At 44.6% G+C, this 21737-nt stretch overlaps 1 protein-coding gene across 2 annotated transcripts in view; it reads left to right on the forward strand.

The window, feature by feature from the left end:
* The window catches only part of AGXT (alanine--glyoxylate aminotransferase), a 76168-nt gene that overhangs the window by 43959 nt on the left and 10472 nt on the right, over positions 1-21737 (forward strand). For both annotated transcript variants that reach the window (XM_075569539.1, XM_075569540.1), the window contains exons 3-9: positions 12474-12538; positions 13781-13881; positions 16223-16293; positions 16837-16921; positions 17291-17386; positions 18768-18837; positions 20952-21047. In XM_075569539.1, the coding sequence (XP_075425654.1) occupies positions 12474-12538; positions 13781-13881; positions 16223-16293; positions 16837-16921; positions 17291-17386; positions 18768-18837; positions 20952-21047 (584 nt within the window). The remainder of the gene's footprint in view (positions 1-12473; positions 12539-13780; positions 13882-16222; positions 16294-16836; positions 16922-17290; positions 17387-18767; positions 18838-20951; positions 21048-21737) is intronic.

Here is a 21737-nt window from a genome sequence, read left to right on the forward strand (position 1 = left end):
TCTCTCAGCTAGTATTATATATGTGCTCTGCCAGTCTACGTTGTAAAGCTCTCCCTGTTCTCCCCACGTATTGCATTCCGCAGGGACATTCCAGCAGGTATACACAAAAAGGCCCTAAGAATTAGGAGAAATTGCTCACAAGAACATATATGTACTGAACAGTTGAATACTCTCAGAGAGAAATTTATTGAGAGAGATTGCAATAGGGATAGGGTTAAACAAGCCATCCTCACTGTCAGTGACATTGATAGGACATCCCTTATCAATCAGAAAAAAGCTAAAAATGATCAAAAGGGAGAATTTATATCGTTTATCACCAAGTTTAATAGCATGGCCCTTGAGATAAAGAAAACTTTAAATAAACATTGGGGGATTCTCCTTAGAGACCCCATTTTAAAATCTATTCTACCCAGTCATCCACAGATCGTTTATAAACGAGCTAAGAATTTAAAATCCAAGTTGGCGCCCAGTTGCCCCCTTAGTGGGGCCAGACAACAAAATACCATGTGGCTAGCCAATTTAAAAGGCTATTTCACATGTGAGAAGTGTATAGGGTGCTCATTCAGTGCTCATTCAGTCTTGAATGTAACCACTTCCAGTCCAATGTGACGGGCAGCAGGTATGACATAAATACATTTATAAATTGTAAGAGCAAATTTTGTGTATACCTGCTGGAATGTCCCTGCGGAATGCAATACGTGGGGAGACAGGGAGAGCTTTACAACGTAGACTGGCAGAGCACATATACAATATCAAAAAGGGTGTCTCCAACCACTTTAAAATAAAACACAACCAGAAGCCGTATGGACATATCTGTAGGGGAATAGATGGTCACCCCCCCTCCAATTGGCTTTAGGGCAGACTCAACTATTTATCCAAAAGGGAGACCTTTTGTATTTATACCTTGAAGACCCTGTCACCCAATGGCCTGAATATAGATTTTGACTTGGCCTCTTTTTTAATAGACTAACCAATCCGTGCTTTCACTAGATCAATCATTCCATCTTTATTTATTGATTAATTGTTCGTTAAGAGAAAACTGTAATAAGATCACACTTTTTTATTTCTGTTAGATGATTGCCACTAAATCCCAGGGTTATTTAACTCTAGTGGCAGTGGTTTGATGCTTAATATAGGTGCATTTTATTGCAGGCATTTGATTATATTCAAAATGATTTTAGCATGAGGGGTGTATATTGCTCCTTATGGTATAAATACCACTAATGTTTGAGAACTCTCCCACACCACTGATGAAGTGACGGTTTTAGCGTCACGAAACGCGTTTGGGGAAGGAGGAGTTGAGGTGTCTGTCGGCAGGGAGGGTCGTGGTGGCGCCATCGTGTGACGTCAATCAGTTGCGCGGAGAGTCGCGCTGGCATTGGGGCTGCGAGCAGTGAGAGCGCTTGCAGCTCAGTGCACCAGACCAAACACCCGATACAAGCTGCGGACGGCACATTGTCACTTGTTTTACAGCAGCAAAGTTTATGCAAGTAAGCTCTTGGCTTTTTTTTATTCTTATTACATTTTCTAGCAGTCTGCACTATTATCTCCTATTGTCATTTCATTCCTGAGGATCCACGGAGAATACTTTTGGGTACAAGCTGTGGCGAACTAGTAGATGAGGCTGACTGAGGACTGACTACACGTGGGATTCGTGGAGTATAGGAGAAAACGTGGGCTAAAGAACAGATTCTCTCAATTGAACATAACATCAATATTCTTGTAAGTTGACACCTTTCTAGTCCTTAGAACTGAAACCTGGTGCTCGTTACTGGGCAATGGTCTGTTTCCCCTTATCTATCCATCTATAGGAGGATCACCGAGGTGCCAGCCAGCAGCAGATTCTCCATTTCATTTTCGCTTGAATCATCAAGACAACTTTTAGAGCTTTATGGACAATTCTTTGGACTGAAGTAAACTGCATTTGTAAGCGCCGGGGTTTATATATTATTATACATTGTATATCATTGTTGGTATTACAGAGAGGATTGGTAAGAGGAGAGAGGAGAGAGTTCCATCCGTTTGTATTGCAGAAAGGATTGGTAAGAGGAGAGAGTTCCATCCGTTGGTATAGCAGAAAGGATTGGTAAGAGGAGAGAGGAGAGAGTTCCATCCGTTGGTATTGCAGAGAGGATTGGTAAGAGGAGAGTGTTCCATCCATTTGTATTGCAGAGAGGACTGGTTAGATGAGGGAGGAGGTGATCCATCTTTTGATATTGCAGAGAGGATTGGTAAGAGGAGAGAGGAGAGAGTTTCATCCGTTGGTATTGCAGAGAGGATTGGTAAGAGGAGAGAGGAGAGAGTTCCATCTGTCGGTATTGCAGAGAGGATTGGTAAGAGGAGAGAGAAGAAAGTTCCATCCATTGGTATTGCAGAGAGGATTGGTAAGAGGCGGGAGGAGAGAGTTCCATCCGTTGGTATTGCAGAGAGGATTGGTAAGAGGAGAGAGGAGAGAGTTCCATGCATTGGTATTGCAGAGAGGATTGGTAAGAGGCGGGAGGAGAGAGTTCCATCCGTTGGTATTGCAGAGAGGATTGGTAAGAGGAGAGAGGAGAGAGTTCCATGCATTGGTATTGCAGAGAGGATTGGTAAGAGGCGGGAGGAGAGAGTTCCATCCGTTGGTATTGCAGAGAGGATTGGAGAGAGGAGAGAGTTCCATGCATTGGTATTGCAGAGAGGATTGGTAAGAGGAGACAGGTGTGAGGATTCGCCATCCTGGCGGTCGCAGACCGTCTCCTCACCCCAACAAGCCTTCCGTGATGGACACTCAGGATGCGCGGTCTCGTGGTCCCAGTACGCACGCGCGGACATTGCGCAGCCTGATCCCCGTCCGCGGATCCGGTCCCCGCCTCCCACACTGATGCACGACGGATGCGTTCGGCCAGCCTCCCTACTAATGCACGGTACAGGCCCCGCCTACGCTCTGGTGGTGGACAGGACCGGCATGGGAGTGACGCACGCTCTCGGCTCTGCCCCCTGACCTCCGTGACACGCGCGGGCCGACGCACGATTGATCCCGCCCCCTCTTGCCCTTACAGTCATTCAGAATCAGCGTGGGAGTAACACGCGCTCCAGGCTCTGCCCCCGGCCCTCCGTGACGCGCGCAGGACGGCGCGTGAGCAGTTTTGCCCCCATCCCCGATTAGGCTGCATCATAGGGCACACCTGTGTGCACCAGCAGCCTACCAGTGCTTACTTCCTGGTTCCGCCCTGGCTGGCTATTGGAGGCTCTGCCTTTATATACCTTCAGTCTGCTCTTGTTCCTTGCTGAGCATAGTCAGTGTGACGCCGTGCCTTGCTGCATTCTTGTTCCTGAAACCTTGCCTTGCCTGCCTGTTAACATCTTGTTGCCTTAACCCTGCTAGTACCTTGGACTCCGCTTTTCTCCACTCCTGATCCGGCTTGTAGGACCATTCTCCTGTCTCCAGTCCTGACCGTATACGTCCGAACCTATGCAATTAGGGTGTACTAGTCTTTCCAAATCAGAGAAATTACGACGCAAAAACGCTGGCCTATGTCTTTACTGCGGTGTTTCTGGACATTTTGCCTATTTTTGTCCCCAAATGTCGGGAAACACAAAGTTCCCACGAGTCACGGGGAAGTCTGATTGGGAACACTTTTTCTTTCCCCTATTTCTACTGACAACCCATCTCGCATTCTTGTCCCCATTACACTCTTTGGGGAGGGCTTTCAAGTATCTACGCTTGCTTTCATCGATCCAGGTGCCGGAGGGACCTTCATAGATCAAACTTTCGCAGAACGCCATCTGGTTCCTACCAGGCACAGAAAGAAGCCCATCGCTCTTGAAGCCATAGACGGAAGACCTCTGCAACCGGCATTCATATCCTTGGAGACAGAGGTGCTTCAACTCAAGGTGCAAGACACACACCTGGAAAAGATCCAATTCAATGTTATCCATACTCCTTCCATCAGCGTGATCCTCGGGCTACCCTGGATACAGATTCACAACCCTCGGGTTGATTGGCTCAACAAGGAACCCATCCAATGGAGTGCCTTTTGCCATAAGAACTGCATTCTGGAAGCAAGTAGCATCAGGGGTACCAACGTGTCCGAGGCTCAGGAGAAGGACAATTTACAATTGCCAGAGAGGAGAGAAATCCATCCATTGGTATTGCAGAGAGGAGTGATAAGAGGAGAGAGGAGAGAGATCCGTCCGTTGGTATTGCAGAGAGGATTGGTAATAGGAGAGAGGAGAGAGTTCCATCCGTTGGCATTTCACAAAGCTACGAACAGATGATACAGAGCTAACGGTTCCTCAGTGGTGCAGTTTTAGGGCGATTTATTGATTTTTCCACATTCAACGTTTTCTTTAAGTGTTGCAAAAGTTACTACATTTATGTACATTTTTTAATCACATTCATTTACAATTCTTTTTAATTTAGCATACAGTAGGTTGAACTTGATGGATGTCACGGGAGACTCCTGTGGCGGGTAGGATCTCGGTGGCCGGAACAGCAGGAGCATAGTAGGAGTCACAAGCAGAGATCAGAGGCAGGCGGCAGACAGCGAAGTCAGGTAACAAGCAGGGGTCCGAGGCTGGCGGCAGGTAGTGAAGTCAGGTAACAAGCAGAGGTCGGCAACGAGGAGACTGGAACAGGACAGGCGGAGCAGGACAGGTCCGGGAGCAGGGACTGAGACCGGGGAGCAGGGACTGAGACCGGGGAGCAGGGACTGAGACCAGGGAGCAAGGAACAAACAGGGACAAGCCAGATTACCAGCAAGGGCCTTTACTAAGAACAGAATCAAATACAGGCGGGTACAGGAACAGATCAGGATCAGAGACAGAGGCATGTGCAATAGGAGTCTGACTTGAAACAAAGGCAATTGAACCAACCAGGAAGCAGAAGATATAAAGGACAGAGACAGGAGCAACAAGAAGACAGACAGGCAGACAGAGGAACCCAGAGGAAACAGAAGACAGCAGCACACCCAGTGGACAAAGAAGAACTATGGCTAAGCAGGAGGTCTAGGCGACCCTGACAATGGACATACTGCACCGACACACTTTATTCGAGCAAATACCCAGTATGTACCTGGCAGATACCTGGAATGCGCCGCTCCTCACCTCTGACAAGCCCCGTTGTGTTTGCCTTCCCAGCCTGGGTTCATGCCTGGCTGACGGGCGGCTGATCTGTTAAATGATAATGATTAGGATTTAATAGGCTGCAATGCTTCGCGTGTCTACCAGATGGCATAAATTCATGAATTGTAATGCAGTATATATATATATACTGTGCAGTATTGCAGCCAGCGGGAATAAAATGCTTCAATCCCTGCTTGGAAAATACCTCAATGCACTCGGGCAGAAAACAGTCACAAACCTCAATACACCCGGGTATACCCGAATTCGTGGGACTAGCCGAGCTCGAATAAAGTGTGTCGCCAGTGTATGTCTTTTTTCAGCCTCCTCTTTTATGTAACTATGAGTTGTGCTTTATGTGTAGTTGAGTTGAGGCTTTGTGTGTATGTATGTATGTAACAGGCTTCCCCCCACCCTCTGGGAGATTTCACTATTACACAGTGTTCTTGTGCTGCTCATCTGCTAGGCTAACAGGATACTGAGTTTCCGCCGGTGTTAGTGGAGAAGACAGGACAGGCTTTAGGAATATTCTTAGCTCTTTACTCGGTGCAGCGCCACCATCTCCAGCAGGCTCCAGTAGAACTGGGTGCAGTCCCTGCAGAAGAACCCTCTTGTACTCCCCCAGATTAACTGCACTCTCAGGCGGGAGTATATAAAAAAGCAACGGTTCTTTATTCTTCCAACAGAATACAGCATACAACCGGTATACTTCTTAGGATGGTCCCGGGACTCAACCTCCAGGCTTGAGGCCCTAACGGTCTATCCTCAGCTCCTCCCTTATTCCCTGGTGGAATAAGGGGTAGTTGTCCCACTCCCCTAAAGGAGGGGAAGGGAGGTGGCCAGAGCCGTGGCTCCATGCTTCCAACACATAGAACCACTAAATTAGGCTGCGCAGCCCCTTTTGTACCCAGGAGGAGGGTCCCAGGTCTGAGCCCAGGATTGTGTAGTGCACAGACCTTTGGCCCACCCCCACCTGTCACTCAAGGGAGCTGCTATATATACAGCTGTCTGTGGGTGGTTTTCTGGGTATGCACCATAACCCTGGCTGTGCTCAAAGCTGTGACCATGCAGCAAGCTTAAGCCTATAGGGAACCATGTTAAAAAATGGTTTTTGAGGCAAAAAGTGACACTGTGTGCTCATTTGCATGTCATTTCCCAGAATCCCTTGCTGCAGTGGAAGTGCTATATGCTGGGTGATAATGGGGAAAGGCGGGGTTGCAGACCTGTCTAAGACATGCAGATGAGCATACAGTTGTATTTGCATATTTGCTTTCCTGTGGAGGGTTTTTGTCACTTTTTTTACTCGCCATAACTTAACTCAGTATTATGGTATATATATATATATATATATATATATATATATATATATATATATATATATATATATATATATATACACTCAGCCTGGTGAGAAAGTTCCCACAGTGGTTGACAAATCACCCAAACAATCTACTCGCCACCTAGTCCCGCCCCCAATCCCGCCCTGCTTGGGCGGCAATGAGGTCGCCACGGGCCTGTAGGTGAATGGATTTATCGAACACTGTGTGTATGTAAAGACAAAAAAGACACAGCGCACAACGCTCATAGTGCATAAAACAATATAATAAAGGTACAATTAATTAGGGTAAGTAATGTGCGTACATCAATATAGATAAATATATGCAGTTAGGGATAATGTTACCCAACGCCTCAGGAAACCGGAAGGAGTATCCTCACAAGGGTTATGGCGCTGGTGTCTCGGATGCAGGATACTATTGGTAAGTAGGTAAGTAGATCGCCTCTAATAAGTTCTTTTTCCCCAAGAGCACGAGTCCAAAGCTGCTACTGCCACTTGCAGTTCTTTGCCAGAGCACAGCTCCACACCGGCCGGGTCCTCTCACTCCCCTCTGTGCAGAAGCACTTCCGGGTCGATGACGTCACCACGGGGGGGGAGCGCTGGTAATCGCGCCGTTCACACTCGATCAGCTCAAATGGTGGGGTAGTAAATTAGAGGTTAAGCTCTTGTCCAATCATCCAACGCGTTTCGAAACGAAATGTTTCTTCATCAGGGATATAGATTAAAGTGGTTCCGGATCAGTTATAAATACTACATGATCGTACCTCATTGGCTAGGCTATCAACTCTCACAGCCAATGGGAAAGTAATGGGGGCGGGTTAATAGTCCCGGTTTCGCGCGTCACTGGTAGCAACATAACATAAACATCATAAAAACTTTATTAACAACAAACATAGCTAACCACACGCGATTGATGAGACTAAAAGAGAGAAAACAGTGTTACACATAATAACCGCTCAAGGTTATGTTCTTAACACTTATTATCACGTCACTTAATTAGTTAGCTGCGCACTTTATTTTCTTTTCACATATCTCTGCTCTGTTTGGTGCTGCACTGACACTTCCCTACTTTACACTTTGTAGTGTGGTATAATATCTTACCCGGACCATGGTTTGGAGCCTGGTAGAGTGCCGGAAAAAACGTGATGCGCAATTTGATTAATTGTTTTCTGAGGAACATATTGTAGTTCCAGACAAGGGAAATGTTAAGGGATCTATTGAACAAAATTTTAAAGTACTTGAGCAATTACTCCTTACCGAAGGAAAAATCCACCTTGAAAAAAGAACTATACAAAAATATGTGGAGTGTGATAGAGTCCCTAGGGGCCTGCGCTTTCGCAAATCACCCACCTTCGGTAAGGAGAATGAACATTTTATAAAAGAGTGGAATAGGATCCTGGACGATTGCTCTATATCACTAATGAAGCTCATTATTTATGAAAGAACTAAAACACTAAAAATTATGGATAAGGAGATTTCAGAAGTTATTAAAGTGTTGGAGCCCTTAGTTATTGAGTATGATTGCTCAGAGCTTGAACACGACCTCCGCATGAAACTTGAACATGCGGAGGAAGAAACTCTGATAAATCCATTCACCTACAGGCCCGTGGCGACCTCATTGCCGCCCAAGCAGGGCGGGATTGGGGGCGGGACTAGGTGGCGAGTAGATTGTTTGGGTGATTTGTCAACCACTGTGGGAACTTTCTTATATTTGATATATATATCAAAGACAACACAAAAATTAAGTAGCGCTAAAGAGGATGTGAAATAACCCTAATAAATGATAAATTATAATAACATATTTAAAATATTAAAATAAATTAAAATTACCACAATTTAACCTAATAATATCTACAAACCATAACATGATAGTGAAAAAAAGGAAAATCCAAATTGAATGTTCCACTCAAACAAAAAATCCAGTGAGAAATATAGTCCCAATAGAAGATCCAGGGAGCGTCTTTGCAGTGGTAGGGTGAGTCCCAGGTTTGCAGAGTGGATGTAAACAGCCCAGGTTCACCATGAATTGGCAGCAAGATATAAAGGCACCCAATGACCACAATAGAGATTTCTCTCCCACGAATGGTTCTGTTTGAAATCCTGTAAGTGCACATTCTTATGGGTTGCTGATTTTTTAAATAAATGTACCTTATTTTTTACTCAGTTACGTGCTACGGAGTTGCGCTTTTGTTTGTTTTTTGTTCCTATATATACATATATATATGTAGAGGTATCAGTACCGTGTTAGCCGAGCTTCAATAATCAAAAAATAAATAGATGATACTGTTCTGTGGCTAACGAAATGCTTTTATTTGTGCGAGCTTTCGAGATACACTGATCTCTTCTTCCGGCGATGTTACAGTTAATGAAGCAAGCAAAGGGTATAGTTAAAAACAGTGTCTCTTGGAATGTTATCTGTGCTTGTCCTTCCCCCAGTGTGGATGAGATTTATGGATAGAGGTGTTAAATGGTTCCTGAAAGTAAGTGATGTAAGAGTGTATATAAATATATAGTATACATACATATACATACAGTACAGTATATATTACTTGTGAGCACATTCACATGTCTTAGACAGGTCTGCAACCCTGCTTTTCGACATTATTACCTAGCATCCAGTGCTTCCACTTCAGCAAAGGATTCTGGGAAATTACATGCAAATGAGCAGTGTCACCTGTGTAAACCCTTATAAACTTATGCTCACTGCATTACACAGCTTTCAGCACAGCATGGGATTAGATGCATTGTCAGTAAACCTACTCACAGACTGCGGTTTCGACTTTTTTGAGTCTCATCAGTGTGAGGCTGGTTGTACTGGCTTTGCAATTTTAAGGCTGCATAGGTTTTTCCATCACCCTTTTCACCCACCATAAGTTATCTAATTGTGGTGAAACCTACCCAGCCTTAAAATTGCAAAGCCAGTACAACCAGCCTCACACTGATGAGACCCACAGACCGATGTCTGTGAACTTAATCAATAGTTCCAGATTAATATGTACTCCTTCCCCTTCTCCGTTTTTCCTCCTTCTTTTTACGTATTCAGCCGCTCAGATTGGCTGAAGGGGGTATATTAGACGCGCTGACAGCCTCACACGTGACCCCCGGATCAAGTACGGTGTTACGAAACGCGTCGGTCACGTGAGGCTGTTCCAGCACGCCTACCCATTGGCTGAGGCAGGGGACAAGGAAGCTTGAGCTACAATAGTCTTATAAAAATTTAAATAAAAGCAGGTCTTGATTATACTGGCGGCGGCCGGGCACGCGTGCTCCCTCAGGTCGATGCGCCGCCCGAAACCTGCACTGCAGGCAGGAGGCATCGGGAGACAACATGGAGACGTGGCCATGACGTCACGTGAGCGGTTCGTCCTCATTGGCTCACGGGATGCGGCCGTCGCTCCAGAAAATCTCATTCTTGGATCTGCTGGAAATTCGCGCACTTGGCCGCCTCATTCGCCGCTCGCTCATAGGAAAACTGTTATTGTTTTAGCGTCGTGCTTTGGGTATAATCACGGCTCAAGAGCTGTGCAGGGAGAGGCGGCTCTCTATGTGCAGCTCTTACAGACTACGGCCAGATCGCACGGGGGAGAACCTAGAAAGAGGCTGAGATATCATCGCTGCTGTCCCGAGCGGTATTGGCATTTTCCAACCTCACGGTTTGTGACTTGCGGTAATGCTTTATGATGCTTTCTGAATACCGTGATAACACAAATGTCAAACCGTTCGCTAGGGTCATGCCAAACAGTTTGAGATGGCAGGAATTTTATCGAAGCTACTAGAATAGGCCCCTAAAATGCTCAATGTCTTCTGCGGGAATCTGATTCATGGCGGCAAGGAACAAAGCCGCTGGCAAACGGTAAGCTAACACCAAGCTGCTGCGGATGCCCGCGGCTTTCACTTTCACCAGAGCCACGGGTAATTGTTTTTTTTCAGCTGCTCTGGGGAATGTAAGTTTGGAACCCTTTAGGCTGCACTGGGCTCTGGGGAGAGCTCCATTTTAACCTCTCAGACACGTAATAATTTAAACGCATATATATACAGTATATATATATATATATATATATATATATATATATACACAATATATATATATATATATATATATATATATATATATATAAAAACACAATACTGAGTTAAGTTATGGTGAATAAAAAAAGTGACAAAAACCCTCCACAGGAAAGCATATATTTGCATATATATATATATATATATACACATACACACATACACACACACACACATACTATACATATATATAGTGCAGAATATATGAGTTCTTCAGTATTAGGACTAACAATATGTCAAAGGATTTATATATATATCCTTAACGGAGCTTCGAATGTAAAAATAAAAACAGCGTTGGAAAGGGCAAAAAAAGGTCTCTTAAAGTAAAAATGCGAAAGAAAATAAATCTAATCAGCACAGACTGCGGCTTTAATACTGCTGCCCAGCAAAGGCCAGATCCACAGAGGTTTTTTATTGGCTTATTTGCCTGTGTCAGTGCCCAGTTAAGAGATCATTTGTATCTTCAAAGCTTACTAACGCAGTGTTAAGTTCTGTTTCTGTCCGTAAATGGCATTGCGTTAACTATAACGGCCATTAGGGTTCCCTCGCTCCTCTCTGGCAAACCCCAAAATTTCAGGGTCGGGGTGGGAGTAGCGCCACCTGTAGGTAAAACAGGCTTAAAGCGTGTCTTGTTGTGGAAGTCAAGAGCCGTTGTTTTGCATATAATCAGCTTTGTGGATATACGTTAACCTCAGTAAAAATAACGTCCGTCAATGGTTTTTATAATGGCCCATTATTAGCACCGAGTTAATGGACGCCTGTGGATCTGGCCAAAGAGGGTATTCTCTGAAGGTAACTCAACTCTGACAGTGACGTGCCGCAGGAATGAGCTCAGTTTGTCATACCAGATCTGGTTAATGATTTCCCAGTTGCTGTTTTGGAACGCTCACACCTGGTCAGCTCCCGGCTGGGCAGCCCTGGACTCTGTACCATACTCTCAATATTACCCTATTGGTCAGATATGTGCTGAGCATTCATCTGTTAACCCCTTCCCTGCTACAGTGACCAGCAAAACGCAGCCTCACGAGTCCTTATTCAGTCATCTTCACTGAGGCTCACGGTGCGCTGGATCGATGTCGGAGCTTACTGAATAAGTGCCATGATCCCAATTCATACCGAGGATAACCCTTTATAAGCTGAAGTACAGATCAGCATTTTTATCTAAGACAATAAAGCACTTGGAGTTTCCCTTTGAGGAACCTGGTGTTGGGGCTTTTGCTCCAGTTTTGCCCTAGTTTCACGATCAGGAGACTTTGGCAAATAGATCCCTCTGGGTTTATACATCAAAGTCTCCAACCTACACGAGGGCACAATTTATGGGAGGTAAAGAGTCCCAATGTAAGTGAGAGGAAATGTCCCCTTTCATAGAGCAGGTTTCATTCATTTGCATAGTATTGCAGCAGGAAGAGGGTTAATAAATCCCACCCCCAGAACACCACAGTTTACATCTTCCCTGCTACAGATGTCTATTTGGGATCATTTTATTAGCTTCTTCTGTAATGTAATTATAATAAACATATATTTATTATATATAGCACTGACAATGTCAACCGCACTGTACACAGAATCCTGCAGGCACCATAAGCCCTGGCAATCTCATTTTTGGTGCCTGAGAGAGATCAAATGGTTTTGCCCAAGGTCACAGAAAGCTGACACTGGTGTGAACGGGGTTCACCCGCCATATTTATCGAAGTAAAGAATTCCTGTTTAAATCAGTTGACGTTTTTCCTTTGAGGGATCTGACGCCATAACTTTGTCCCAGTTTTACAGCCAGGCGACTTTAGCAAGTAACCCCAAAAATGAGTTACCCAAAGCACAAGTGGCTGACACCTGTTCCACCTGTCTTGAAGGCAGTGACCTAAATACTAGATGATGTCTTCTACATGTTAAGTTATTGAACTCCATTAAGCCAATGTGGGTTTGGAGACCAGCAGCCTCTCTGTTAATCTGCACCTTCTTGTTTGCATCTCAGGTGCTGACGTGCGTCGTTTAACCAAACCACCTGGTGATGGCTTCACCTTGAAAGATGTGGAGAAGGTGAGGAGCTGGGGGCATGTGACCTAATTGGTGATGGGGGAGGATAACCAGGCCTGTAGGGGTATCTGTATTGTGTCACAAGTGGACCATACAGTAGCTCCAAAAACAGTTCTCACCTTAACTCGGTATCACTTTGTGTCAATGTATCGGTTTTGTCCAATTGTACCGATGAGGAATGGTTGTAGGAGGAGTTAGGAGAGCAGAGTCAGAGCAATATGATAACGAGATGTCCTATGATTAGGGTTAACCCAAGATTAAAAAACGCCATCCTGTGGGGTATATGTACCAAGGCAATAGTGGGGCAATTCTGAGGCAAACAAAGGGTACCAGAAGTATCAAAGAAAAAAACCTATTGGTTATTAACTTCAAATGGATTTTTACCTTTGATTCATATGGGGCAGATTTTGTGCCCAAGAATTGCACCATTCCGTCTTCATACAAATCCCCCGTAATGTGATCCGGCGGTGAGGGCACGGCTAGATTGTGAGAGCTACCTGTGATATGGATATAGATGCAGATCTGGTGTGTGTTGCATTAGGGATGGGGGTATTTGATTAGCGTAGGGGCACATTTGACTTTAGGAAGTGGGGGCAGGTTGCATTTTGCTATTTAGGATGTAAGCAGAATCAGTATAAGGGCAGAGCTTGGAGTCACTGGGCATTTGAGACATGCATGTTAACTGAGAATATATTTGAAATTATAATTAGAACACTAAAGACGATATTTACAGAGCAATGCTAAGCAATAAGACACGTTACAGTTGCCGTAAGACTAGAGTGACAAGACATTGGGCTTTTTAGCCGTTTGTCCCAAGTCCCAACTTTTCTGACCCCAGCCTTTCTCTGCGCTGGCGCGTGCACACGAGCGATCTGCAAGTGCAAGTCAGCGCTCGCGACTGCGCATGCGTGACATTTGTCCCGTTTTTTTGCGGGATCACTATGGTCACCCTAAGTAAGACACATTGAACCACTTGCATTGGAATAGGACATAACGGGACAAATGTGTCAAGACAAAAGTGGAGCAATTCAGATGAATCCTACAATTATGGTTTCAATGGGATGTGTATACATATTGTGCAGTTTTGTGCCCCAGAATGACAGCACTTATGCCTTGATAAATATGCCCCCAGATGTCCCATGGCTTACCACTGCTTAAGAAATATGGCCCAATATGAATTCAGTTTCCTGGGTGTGTAATCCTATTTTTACATCCCTTCTGTTTCTCTCCCGCCTTTGATGCTAGGGTTTAGCAGAACACAAGCCTTCCCTCTTCTTCATCACCCATGGGGAGTCATCCAGCGGAGTGGTGCAACCCTTAGACGGTCTGGGAGCGCTATGTCACCGGTCAGTGCTGCACACTTCCATTCATTCTGCACTTTAACTGAGATTTAACCCCTACTCTTCCAGAGGTGCTTGTAATACACATACCCACACTATATTGGCATTAAATAACAGGAGGAATTTTAGGTACTAGTAGTATTAGCAGCAGAATATGCCCACTGGATAGTGACGCCAACTGAGTGCTCATTTGCATGTCTCCTACCCAGAATCCTTCTCTGCAGCTTAACTACTGTATAACTTGTGACAATGGGATTGACCTGTGGAAGATACCCAGCAGTACTTCCCTCTCCCTGTAATGGTGTTTCTTAGTTACGTCCCTTTGTACCAGCCTGACTGTCCTAATCACAAACTCACAGTTCATCTGTTATCCAATTTGGCATTTTGAGGTCAAAATAAAAACCAGGACCTGACTTCCCGGTCATGTGGCCCAAATCTGAAATCCATGTCAATTACTTCTTCCGGACACAATTATAATGATGTGAAGCTTAGTAAGAAACTACATTACGTCACCAGGCTTATTTTGGAATAACTAGATTTAGAGGTCACACAATTTGCTTGATGCAATAGTTTTAACGTATAAAGTTTTGTTAACAATGGTCATTCACAATGTGTTATGTTAAAGCTGCACTCTGCCCCTTGCCCCCCCACTCTCTGAGGGAAGCATGGGGTGCCCGGTAAGGATAGCACCAGTACTTCCATGTAATTAAACCCCAGCGACGTGCCGGCCAATAGAAAGCTGCAACGGATGACATTGCAGCTTCCTATTGGCCCGCGTAACGTAGAAGATTTACACCTTCATTTTTGGTTTACCCTGGACAGGATACCTGAGCTACCTTCACCGGTAAGTGTCTCAGAAATCAGGGTGCCCCTAGAGCAGAAATAAAGCACATTTCTGCTCCGGGAATCACCTGCACTCTACCCATGTAAAAAGTGGGGTTTCAAAGCAAAAGAAACAGCGCAGGGGTGGAGGGGGATTGATGCTATAATGTCACTTTTTTTTCCAAAATATACACAGAGTGGAAGCAGGGGGTCTCCGGACCTGAACCCCATTCGTTTCCGGAGATGCTTATCTCTGTATGGGGTGCCGCTCTGCTCAGCAAGCAGGGGTCATGTAATGGTGGAGTTTCAAAGCTCCCGCGTCCTGCGAGCCAATAGGAATCCGTGACATCATCAGGTTCAGCTTCCTATTGGCTCACGTGACGTGGGAGCATTATGTTTTAAACCCCAGCTAGCTCAGCCGAAGCGGCTACCAGCACCCCCTATGGAGGAAAGTATCTCTGGAAACAGGGGGTCTTCTGAGCTGAAATTCATGGGGTTCAGCACCATAGACCCCTTGCTTTAAACCAGGATTTAAAAAAAAAAAAAAAAAAAGTTCAAACAAAGTGCTTGGATTGCTCCTTTAAGATGAAAGAAGAGATTGTGGGACCAATGCAAATGTTCAAAATTCCTTCATTAACCTGTTTGCTTTATTTGAAAGTCCAGAAAGGATTCTGGGGCTCAAGAGTGGTCCAAGAGAAGAACAAGAAGAAACTGTTCAAAACAATGTCTTCTCAATAATTATCTCCAATATACAGTATGATGAGGTATCACAAACAAGTCCATATACAGTACAATTTGAATAAGCAGTCTGGGGGCTTCCAACCTATTGGCTAATACAGATAGCCCTACCTAGCTACACTCTCTATGAGAGCCTGCAACCTCAAGGCAAAAATAAAAGCGCAAAGTATTATTTTCAGTCTATGAATGATTGCATAGATCAGCCCCCCGAGAAAGACTGGGTTCCTTGTCTCACTGTTGCTGTTTGCGTGTTCCTCTTTTCCTATCATCTGGATCGTGATGGGAATCCTCCGGTGTGCTGTCCGCCAAGATGCTTGGATAGAACGTAGAGAGAGATGTGCGATGCACCACCAATCAAAAAGATCGAGAGAGGATGACTCCAAAAAGGGAAACATTTATTAGATCACGTAATAACAAGGCAAGACATGAACCAGTGCTGGGTGTTTACATGATCAAATGCATTTTTCACTTTTTGAAGTCACCCTCTGTCGATCTTTTTGACTGGTTGTGCATTGCACATCTCTCTATACGTTTTAACCTGATGGCTGCCAGATGTGCTACATGCTTTTCTGGCAGTATAAAGGTTAATATAAAGGTAAGTAAAACTGTGCACGTTGGTCCACATTTTTCTTTGTTGACTTAGATCTGACAATAAATCCCAGTTTTTAACATTTCAGCCGAAAATGAAGAAAATATCCAAAGGGCACCTTCCAAGTAAACGTTCGTAAGGTGTCTTCAAGCACCGGACTGTGTCTTATGTTGACCTCTAATTTCTTTGCCTCCCCAGGTATAATTGCCTACTACTTGTAGACTCTGTGGCATCTCTCGGAGGCGCTCCTATCTACATGGACAAACAAGGTGAGGGTTGTTATCATTCAGCTTACTAAGGCTGCGTCCAGGGTCAGTGAGAGTGGCTTTAGCAGGGGCTCGCTTACGCTTACGCAAGAGTGCGGAAGCGTAAGTCTTACCAAAATTTTAAATTCAAGCGCTCAAGGGAGCGCAGGGCCGGTCACGTGAGCAGTTCGCCCAATGAGGGCAAACCAGCTCCGTGACGTCACTGGCCCGTCCCCGACACGCCCCCGGACCAAGGCCCGGGAAAGCACTCGCTTTCCCTCAGCCTCCGCACGCCTCAGCACGGCTGCAGTCCTATGGACGCAGCCTTAGACAGCACTCTTACCCACCACTACCATGGCAAATGCTCTTGCACTAAGACTCTGCCACCAATCCTTGTTCCTCTGTGTCCTTTCCCTGCGCTGCTTGTGTGTCACTACTGTATAATGCTGCTCTCCTGGCATGAAGTGACAGTGCCCCATTGTGGCTAGCACTGTTACACTGTTTTATAAAGACTAGTGCTCTTATCATTGCTCCTTCAGCTGTCAACTGTTCTCTCCTGTCTCCTAGGAATTGACATCTTGTACTCTGGGTCTCAGAAAGTGCTGAATGCGCCCCCAGGCACTGCGCCCATCTCATTCAGCGAAGCAGCAAGGTGAGCTAAAGTTATAGGTAGAAGTGACACACAACAGGTTAAGTTATGCAGACATGGAAGATTACGCAGAGCACAGGTAGGGTTATGGCAAGTGGAACTGGTGCAGTGACGTCACAGGGAGAGACAGTGACGTAAGTATGTATTATCTGTATGTATGTACTGTATGCCTTTATTTATATAGCACCATTAATATACATAGCGCTTCACAGTAGTACTACACGTGACAATCAAATACTGTAAATAACCAACTCATACAAATAACACAGAATAGGAAGAAGTGCTTCAGACATAAAAGTAACATTTAGGAAAAGGAGTCCCTGCTCCGAAGAGCTTACAATCTAATGACATATTTTCTTCTTCCTTCATTAGTAAGAAGATTTTCAGCCGTAAGACGAAACCACCTTCATTATACGTGGACATGACCTGGCTGTCAAACTACTGGGGCTGCGACAAAAAGCCAAGAGTGTAAGGGCGTAATGATACTCAGAGTATGATAGTACTCACATGGTGAAAGTAAAGATACACAGGACGTGGAAGACTAATTGTATTACATAGTTACATAGTTACATAGTTACATAGTAGATGAGGTTGAAAAAAGACATGCGTCCATCAAGTTCAACCTATGCTAAATTTAGATGACAGATACTTTATCCTATATCCGTACTTACAGTACTGTATATTGATCCAGAGGAAGGCAAACAAAAAACCCCAGTGACACATCTAAAAACATCTCATAAGGGAAAAAATAAATTCCTTCCTGACTCCAAAAATTGGCAATCAGATTACTCCCTGGATCAACATCCTTCCCATGTTTACTTATTTAGTAGATCCCCGTGGGCCGGCCTTAGGTTTTGCGGGGGCCCCCTGTAAAAAAAGTTAAGAGGCTGCACCTTGACAAATGGCCCTCCTCCGGCAGCATCATGACTTCAAGGTGCCACGTGATGTCACATTGCCATGGCAATGCGTCGTAATATTATGTCGCGTGTCATTTAACGTCGGTCGCCATGGCAACGCGACACTACAGGAGGCGGCCTGCTCCAGAAAAGTAAGACCCCTCTCACAAACGAAGACAGACACAGAGGAACACCTCTGTGCAAATCCGGGGGCCCCTTCTCTCCTTCTTCCTCCTACGGTTGGGTGGAAGTTGTATCCCGGCGCCAACAGAAGAGGAGGGAGCACGGGGCCCCCGAAGGCATGGGTCCGAAGGCGGCCGCCTTGCTCGCCTTACCCTAAGATGTCCAACCTATTTTTGAAGATATCTATTGTATCTGCCATCACAGTCTCCATGGGTAATGGATCCCACATTTTAACTGCCCTTACTGTAAAGAGAGAAACAATACTCTACAGGAGTACTGTAAGTGAAAATGCATGAGAGTGATAGACTGCAAGAGAGTAATGATATTAACAGTAATTTCATTCTGAAAGTATCAATATACATTGTACGAGAAGGTGATGATAACACTAAAAGGGGTTCAATCTTCATGTAAGAAGCCGTTACTGCTGTCACCGCTTAGTGAAAGACCCTGTGAGCAGGAGAGCAATTGAGAGTCTGTATGTGGTTCAAAGTTCTAGTACAGTAGCTGTATTGTTCCTGGAGAAATACAGATTCATTGTATGTTGTGGTACATTTTAGCGGACTAACAAAATAGGTTTTGAAAGCTCTGTACGCTTATCTGCGAAGAGCTTTTATGTTGGTCCGCTAAAATGCCCCACAACCTTTTCCAAGCAGGAAACAAAATAACAATATTCGGAGTATAAAAGATTGAGAATAACAAAAATGTGAGAGTAACTGTGACTGGAGAATCTTATCCAGTCTGATTGTTTTTTTTTTAATGCTATCTCCAAGGTATCATCACACAGGACCAGTGACCAACTTCTACACATTGAGGGAGGGGCTGGCAATGCTGGCTGAGAAGGTGAGCAGGGCACATATGGATTAAGGAAATTGGTAAGGCAGGTTGTGTTGGGACTTCTCCCACATTGGTTCTCACGTTCTTTCTACAAGAGCACCAGAAAATACCATATTAAAATAACGATGGTGAAGCCACTAGACGCACACACAGAATAATTGATGACACCAAACATGTATTTTAGCCAGGAGAACAATCCTACGCTCAAAGAATCCCCATCCAAACACAGTTATGAAAATTACTCACTCTAAACATTCGGGAACACAGACCATGTCCCAATCTTCATAACACGGACACACATGGGAGAGATCAACGCAGAGATTCACAACATGCAGGTGTACAAGGGCATATGCCTGTAATTTATTAACGTAATCACTACTTCAAACACAGAAAACAGAAATTTCAACGTGTCTCTCATGCCAAACTGCACAGCACACACTTCTTCAGCTACACCACTCCCCAACCATGAGAAAACTATGGTCTATGGGAGATTACATTAACACCTTGTTGGATCATCTTCAAAACATTATACCTTACCTAGATATAATAATTCCACATCTGGTTTAGCACACAAAAAAATCCAGTTTATTGCCTGAAGTTATTACGTACATATAACAGACTAGATATTGTGCCCGGCTTCACCCAGGGAATGTAATATTGAATACATGTCCCCGCCCCTGCCTCCCCCCCCTGCTGCTGGATGTAGTGCGGGTGAGATTTGTGTGTGTGTATATGTGTGTGTGTGTGTCTGTCTGTGTCTCCCCCCGCTGCCGGAACATCTCCCTCCCCCTGTCTCCCCCCCTCTCCACCCGCTGGTGGCACTTCTCCCCGTGCTGCTGTGGCATGTTCCCTCGCTGCCGGCACATCTCTCCCCCCCCGTTGTTACATTTCCCCTCGCTGCCGGCACATTTTGCCGCCCCCCCCGTTGGTACAGCTCCCCCCCACATCTCACATCACACACACAGAGACACACACACAGCCCCGATCCAGGCAAGAACACGCCCCCTCCCTTAGTAGCCACGCCCCCCTCCCTAACAGATTTGCTGGACAGCCGATGGAAACTTAGAATGTCCATAATTTGGGAAGTGAGTCACATTGGAAGCGCAAAATAGTTGCGTTGACCTACAAATCCGCAGTAGAATGTACAGTGACAGTTTCGTTGTGCTACATGGTGCCGTTTCTGAGATTTCGATGCTTTGGACATACAAACAAACAAACAGACAGAATCCAACTTAGAATTATAGTAGAGATATATGGTAGTTAACATCAAATAGGTCATACGCTTTTCAAAGATGTACAGTATGTTGTCCATTATTCCCTTTTCCTCTTTGGGGGAATCCCTCTTTCTGACTTGGCTAACCAATCTATGCCTGTAATCTATTATACTAAGAAAATTCCATAGTCAGCCTTCTATTCTAAGTATTATGACTGAATATGGTATCACATATGTCTTTCTAGATGGACCTAGAACTTTGTCTATCTAGCATAAGTGTCTTAAAGATATGGAAATCAACCTTGTCTAGCATTGAAATCTATGAGCAAATCATTTCACAGATCGCCCAAAACAGCTGTTTGTCATATCATCTATCCTTAAATCTAATTTTAGAGTTAGCCACAGCTCTTTACTTCAAATAACCTCCTTGTAATATTATCTAATGAAACTAGCCATATTCTTTACCATCAGAAATAATCTATGTAGCAACTGTGTTTATCAATCACACAAAGATGGATTACAAATCAAAGGACATCTAACACACAGCAATGGACTTGCATATCAGATTATACAGACCAGGACCTAGATTGAAACGGAAAGTCTCTATGAAATTTCAATATGCTGTGAAGCCTCTTCCCTGTGCTGGGGAATATTTTAGTCCTATTTATTTTAATGGAGCTGGGGCTATGTTTGAAGTGGAGATACATTAATAAATAATGCATGTCTGTATGCCCTGGTGCACCTGTGTATCTTGTCTACCACTGGCTTTATTACTGCAGTATGAGCGCATCCAGATCATCCTCAGTGCAGATTTGGATCATGATCACACAGTGATAAGCGAAGCTGGTTCATGGACCCCTTGTTGAGAACATTGTACCTCACTCTCCTCTCTCTCCTCCAATTCCAGGGGTTGGAACCCTCCTGGGAGCTGCACCGTGAGAATGCTTTGAGGCTACACAAAGGTCTGGAGGCTTTGGGACTGAAGCTCTTTGTGAAGGACCCGGTGAGTTCAAGCATAATAATAATGGAATTGTAATCCAAGTGCACCAAAAGTGATATATTAGTTTGTAATGGGACACATTTACTAAGCGGTAGACTGTTCATATTACTGCGCTCCTCCCTTTAGAGGTTTGCTGCTGGTAAAAGGATTGGCCTTACATATATGGAAAACAAAAGAATATTGCACTAAATCACAAAAGCTACATTTATGTAACCCCTTCAGGGCACTTTCACATACCGTATTTTCTCGATTCTAAGACGCCATCGATTGTAAGATGCACCATTGACTTAACATTTTTTGGGGGAAAAGAAACACTACATTAAATGTACAGAAAAAAATGATAATGACAAGTTAAATGAAGGGACCTTCAGCCTGTGATAGGGCAATAGTAACCTACTGCTCAGCACTACGGTGGCGCGCTGGGGTTGGCAGCATCGCGTTCTAGGAACATCATTCCACAATGTAGGAGATCACATGATCCGCAGTTTACTCGCATTAGCGGCCATATTGGTACAGGAACCATTCAGTTAGAAATATCCGTTTTTCAATGTTTGCCAGCACGTACTAAGCTGCTTTTCCAGATTTCGAAGGAGGAGAAGGGATAGGTCTTCACCTCTTATTGGAAGAAGGAAGCTTATAAGGGGCATTATAACAATATAACATTTTTACATATACTTCAGTTCAAATGGCCAA

This window comes from Ascaphus truei, chromosome 14 (assembly GCF_040206685.1).
Source record: "Ascaphus truei isolate aAscTru1 chromosome 14, aAscTru1.hap1, whole genome shotgun sequence".
In the NCBI taxonomy this organism is placed as follows: Eukaryota; Metazoa; Chordata; class Amphibia; order Anura; family Ascaphidae; genus Ascaphus; species Ascaphus truei.